We start from the raw sequence: 6000 nt of genomic DNA on the forward strand, positions 1-6000 counted from the left end.
GGGGTGCGGGGGTGCGGGGGGGGGGGGGGGTTCCAGTCTGCAAAGCACTGAAGGATGCTGCTACAGCACCCTACTTCTAGTTTCCTGCCTCTAGAGCAAGGCAGCTACTGGGCATTTTTATGCTTGATATTTTCTAACAAAAGAGCTTAGAAATTTACACCTCACGCCTTACCTCTGTGTGTGTGTGTGTGTGATTGTATGAACATAAAGGGGCTCATAAAACCAAGTCTGGAAGTAAAAGCTTTGGAAAGCTACCATAGTTTGGATCCTGCTTCAGAAGCGCAGTCTTTATATGTTACGTGTATTTTCAGTTCTTAAATTACAATAGGCAAATTGACTCATGAAGACAAGCCTCTCTCAAGCTACTCTGAGCTGAAAGATGACCTTCACACTTTCATTTCCTGTGGCTATGAGAGCCTGTGGTTTACTCAAGTTCATGGCTGGGAGGGGCCTTAAAGGTCATCTTGTTTTGTGACTATAGCAAAAATTTGGAAGCAGAAAGGTCAGCCCCAATATCTTGCCATTTTCCTTTTGACAGTTGGAGACAGAGTAAGAATCAAAAAGAAATCATAGTTTATGACAGAGAAACCAGACCACTGATAAAATATTTATATGCCTTCTCACACAGGCAGCAAGAAATAAATACCCAAGGTTAATCAAAGAATGAAAAAGATGTTTGCTGTATTTTCAGGCAATTAAAAATTTGGAACGGGATTTGGTTTTGTTTTTAAAGAAAAATTTGATTGATATGTATTATCAAGATAAGATTTGTGATTGCCCCTTTACCCAAAATAGGAGAGACTTAAGAGTGCCTTTCTGGTTGTATCTCCTGCATGAGCCATGTCGGTTAACAGAAGCCCAATTTGGTGGTTTTCTGTGCAAAACAAAGTGATTGTCTAAAATCAAACATCTGAGGAACTTCCCTGGTGGCCCAGTGGTTAAGACACCAGGCTTCCACTGCAAGGGGCACAGGTTCAATGCCTGGTTCGGGAATGAAGATACCACGTGCCACACGACATGGCCAAAAAAAAAAAGTAGAGAAAAATATCAAGCATTAGTGAATTCAAATGAAACAAAAGATTATAGTTCTTAACATCTTTCATGAGGAAAGAATCCACAGAGAGCTCTTTATAATGATTTAATTAAAAGAATTAAGCATCATGGTGTGGGAGATTTCAAGTGAAAGCTGTTAAGTTTGAGGAGTCAAATGAGCACTGAGTTCAAATACAAGCTCTTTAACTTATGAATCATATTTCTTGGGCAAGTTATCCAATACTTGTGTTAGTAAGTTTCCCCATCTATACGATGGGCAGACTAACTCCTTTCTAAAGCTGCTGTGCAGGTTTATGTGTCACAGCATATGCAAACTCCTTGGCACTCCTTCCTTCTCTCTCCACACCCCCCCGCCCCGCCCCGCCCCGCCCCGCCCCGCCCCCGCCCCGCCCCGCCCCGCCCCGCCGCGCCGCTTCCATCTTAGTGAACTTTCTGAAACCAGAAAAGTCCTGTGCAAAAACACTTTCTTCCATTCAAATAAATTTCTGAACAAAGCTTGCAAAACCCCAATACAACACTGTCTAACGCAGCAATACTATAAAATATTCTTTCCATCTTAGTAGCAACACATAAATTCCACATCACGTAATGGTACAAAAATTACATCTCATTTGTGAGACACTTGCCGTTGCAGTTTTTGAAGTATAATTCGTGGAAAACATTTTTGAATTTTTCTTTGTGTGGTGTGACACCCTCTCAATTCACTGAAGCCACAACTTACCATTTGGAAGAAAATTAACATGCGTGACCTGAATTTTCTTTTCTTTTCTTTTTTTTTTTAGTATCATAGAAAAGTGGAAATGAAATTCAAATCCTATAAACACTTAGGTATAAAAGAAATAAGAACGGATATACAAACAGCTAGTTTTTTAGAAAGGTGTGAGCCTGGTAAGCCAATAATTTATACCTAGGATCTAAATTTGTTAAGTCTGATTCTCAAATCAAGTAGAAGAATTAAAAATGCTGCTTGTTTCAAATGCATCAGCTTTTTAATGGAACAAAGTAGAGTGTCAACTTTCAGAAAAGCGTGTTGCCCTTTGATACAGAAGGAACACAGAAGACATTCTGTACTCTGCACACATGAGACACCACTTTATTCCTGTCAGGCATGCACATCCTCTAGAAATCAGCTGGTGCTATATGATCATTTGGTTTTCAACTCTGTCCGTTTTGTAAGTTAATGGTCAAGGAATAGTGCTTGCACTGCCATAAACTTTACCAAAGGCTTTGGGTTTTTAGAGAGCATTTTAGGAGCAATCTCTTCAAAAACAACACTACTTTGTAGAAATCCCTATACAAGCAGAAATTTGTCACTCAAAGATCTTCTCTTGGCTGGAAGAAATGATGGCAAATTATGTCTTATTATGCTATTTATATATTGTGCATGTGAACAGATATAGCATAATTGTAACAGATACATTTATGCACATATATGCCATCTGCATATGCATAACTTTTTATGCTCATAATTCCATTTTCTTTTCATATTATGCCATCGTCTTTGCTGTGCAGTTCAGTACCATATTATTTTCATTTCAACCACAGCTGCATCATTGCTGCTGCCAGATCTCTGTTTATTTTATTTATTTATTTAATTTTTTTTTGGAGAAAATATAAAATTTTAAATTGTTTTTTTTTTCTTTTTTTTTTTATCAGAAAGGAAAGTCATCAAGAATTAGATTTTATTTTAGGAACAAAGTAAGGTTTCATGGGAGAAAAAAACAAAGCCTTGGTGTAGAGAAGGTTTGTTCATTTTCTATAGCATTACTGAAGTGTCCGTATGCCTTGATAATCCTATCAATGTTTGGATCATCTCACTGGGGGAAATGACTTAATTTAACTCTATTTTGGTGTCTCCGCAAAGGTAAGTTTTCTATTTTGAGAGCCTACCTGGGTAGTTTTCTGCTACTTCTTTTGTGAATGAAATCCCAAAGTTTGCCCAGCTGACTTGCCAAATCTGTTTCCCCTAGTAGTAAAGGTGGGTGGCCAGTGGGTGGAGGAGGAGGTGTGGGAACTGGCTGGGGATGCACCCTGTAGCAGAGTTACCTTCAACCAATATCTCATAATCCTAAAAGCCTAGACAGGAAACAGATCAATGCAGGCTGGAGACAAGTGGATCAAACTGATGCTCTATTATTTCGTGTCCTCTAGTGTCTCTCTTTCAATGCCATCATGGAAGAACTGGGAATCTCACTCAAAAATCAGAAAAAGTTAAAGAAAAAGTCAAGAACTAAGGGGAAATCATCCTTCACAAGTATCCTTACTTGTCATCAAAGACGAACTCAGAGAAAAGAGACGATGGCGTGAGCTGAGAACACACCTGGAGTAAGCTTTCAGGAAGAAAAACATGCTTACTGCAGGTTTTTGGATAAAGGATTTCTAACAATGGTGCAATGTTTTACATACATCTATATGCATAACTCAGATTATGGATACAGATACAAGAAATACAGTTTAGAAAGCTCAGATAGACTGAGATTACTTGGGAAGTGACATGGATTCTTTTGAAATGAATTTGTATGCTCACTTATTTTACCTTTCCTCTTTCATCCCAATAAATTGCTGTGTGTGCTTTCTAAGTAATAATAAAACAACAGGGTTTTTTCCAGAATGAGTTTGAGTATTGGTTTGTTTCCCACCACTTGCTCTGATTCACAATGTTTGGTTTCCAAGTGTTATCAGCTGTCAAGTTTGCTATTTTGATGACTCTTCTTATCTGTTCAGCCTGACAAAGCCATTTCTGGCTGTGTTAAAAACAACAAAAAAATCTTTTTAGCTTGTACCAAGTACCTTGTTTTTCTAGTAGAATAAAACCATTCATCTTTGTGTTTTAAAATCTAAGTTTATAAGTAGTTTGAATGGTACTTGGATCAGTGACTATAACATAAAAGGATACTAAAAAGGAAAAATTCATTTAAAAAATAAAAGAGTCCACCACATTCAAGGCACCCTTCTAGGTTCTAGGGATACCAAGGTAAGGAAAACAGATACGGTCCTTGCCCTCACACAGTTTATAGTAAAATGAAAAAGAACAGCATTCTGTTACCCAAAGCTGGATTGTGCTTCCTCAATGGAGGTCAGAAGCTGCAGGAACACACAGGAGTATTTAACCTGGGATGAGACAAGGAGGTCTTCCTTGAGGAAGGCACAGTAAGTCTACATATGAATGTGTTCCCTTCTGACAGTCTATTTAGTCCAATTTTATTCATAAGATCAACAAAAGAAGACTAGGAACCCAACTAACACAATCAGCTACAAAGTACTGTACTGTAGTAGGTTTAGAACACCTTTCATACAAATAATACATAAAAAGACAAACACAAAAAATAAAACATTTCAATCTTACAGTGCAGTACCTTGTAAAGTACAGTAGTAGTACAATGTTCTTGCGTGAAGAATCCCAGGGACGGTGGAGCCTGGTGGGCTGCCGCCTATGGGGTCGCACAGAGTTGGACATGACTGAAGCAACTTAGCAGCAGTAGCAGCAGCACAGTACAATAGCTGGCATACAAGGGCTGGCATCGTGTGAACAGACAAGAAGAGTTACCGACTGGAGGGAGAGGAGCTGGGAGATGGTAGAGTGAAAGGTCATTCTGCTGCTACTAAGTCACTTCAGTCATGTCCAACTCTGTGCTACCCCATAGACAGCAGCCCACCAGGCTCCCCCGTCCCTGGGATTCTCCAGGCAAGAACACTGGAGTGGGTTGCCATTTCCTTCTCCAATGCATGAAAGTGAAAAGTGAAAGTGAAGTCGCTCAGTCCTGTCTGACTCTTAGCGACCCCATGGACTGCAGCCTACCAGGCTCCTCCGTCCATGGGATTTTCCAGGCAAGAGTACTGGAGTGGGTTGTCATTGCCTTCTCCAGTGTGCAATTTCAATCACACCTGATGTTGATGGAATACACATTTGCGTCTTTGAAAGTTCACAACTGGAAGGTCCATATGTCGGGCATTTATTGTATAGCTAAGATCTGAAAGAGGGCAAATTAATCTGGTCCAGGGAGAAACATCAGATAGAGAAGGAAAGCGTTTCAGTTGAAAAAAGTGTATTCTAAGGCACTGCAGTAAGAAAATATAGGGCCAGAATGACGGGGAAAAAAAAAAAAAGGAGTCCATTGGCTAAAATGCAAAGAGTGCAATGGAGCCCAGAGGTAACAGCCACTCTGGCTAAGGTTAGAGAAAGAATTGAAGGAAAGAAGACTAAGAAGAGGAAAAGAGAGAGAGAGGGTCCCTTGATCAGCAGCCCAGAGGAAGGATACTGTAGCTTGGGCTAGAGGAATGCCAATAGGAAATCAACCCTGACTACTCACTGGAAGGACTGATGCTGAAGCTGAAGCTCCAATACTTTGGCCACCTGATGCAAAGAATTGAGATGATTCATTGGAAAAGACCCTGATGCTGGGAAAGATTGAGGGCAGAGGGAGAATGGGATGACAGAGGATGAGATGGTTAGATGGCATCACTGACTCAATGGATGTGAATTTGAGATTTGAGCAAATTCGGGGATATAGTGAAGGACAGGGAGGCCTGGCATGCTGCAGTCCATGGAGTCATGAAGAGTCGGACATGACTTAGTGACAGAACAGCAACATAAGAAGGCCAGAGAGACCACTGCATGACAGGTAACTTGGAGGCACAATTCACACGGCCAGAGGTTCAGAAAGTGGCCTTGAGAGAACGAAAAGGAAGTTCAAGAAAACATCAGAATTCAGGAGCACAGGAGTGGGGGTGGAGGAAGGAAGGAGAGTTGCTGCTAAGTCACTTCAGTCGTGTCCGACTCTGTGCGACCCCATAGACAGCAGCCCACCAGGCTCCCCTGTCCCTGGGATTCTCCAGGCAAGAACACTGGAGTGGGCTGCCATTTCCTTCTCCAATGGAGAGTTGAGATATTGGGAAACAGCATCAGGAAAGGAGCAAGCACTGGATCAATATTTCACATAATTAAAT

The 6000-nt window shown here is 40.7% G+C and overlaps 1 protein-coding gene across 4 annotated transcripts in view; it reads left to right on the forward strand.

Annotated features, from left to right (window-relative positions):
- GRIK1 (glutamate ionotropic receptor kainate type subunit 1) overlaps positions 1–3664 on the forward strand; it is a 467772-nt gene extending 464108 nt beyond the window's left edge. For 2 of the 4 annotated variants that reach the window (XM_042229760.2, XM_027978475.3), the window contains 2 exons: positions 2710–2796; positions 3205–3664. In XM_042229760.2, the coding sequence (XP_042085694.1) occupies positions 2710–2796; positions 3205–3360 (243 nt within the window). In that variant the 3' untranslated portion in view covers positions 3361–3664. The remainder of the gene's footprint in view (positions 1–2709; positions 2797–3204) is intronic. The other 2 variants (XM_042229778.2, XM_027978483.3) reach the window with 1 other exon arrangement.
- The last annotated feature ends 2336 nt before the right edge of the window (positions 3665–6000 follow it).

Source organism: Ovis aries, chromosome 1, assembly GCF_016772045.2.
Source record: "Ovis aries strain OAR_USU_Benz2616 breed Rambouillet chromosome 1, ARS-UI_Ramb_v3.0, whole genome shotgun sequence".
NCBI lineage: Eukaryota > Metazoa > Chordata > Mammalia > Artiodactyla > Bovidae > Ovis > Ovis aries.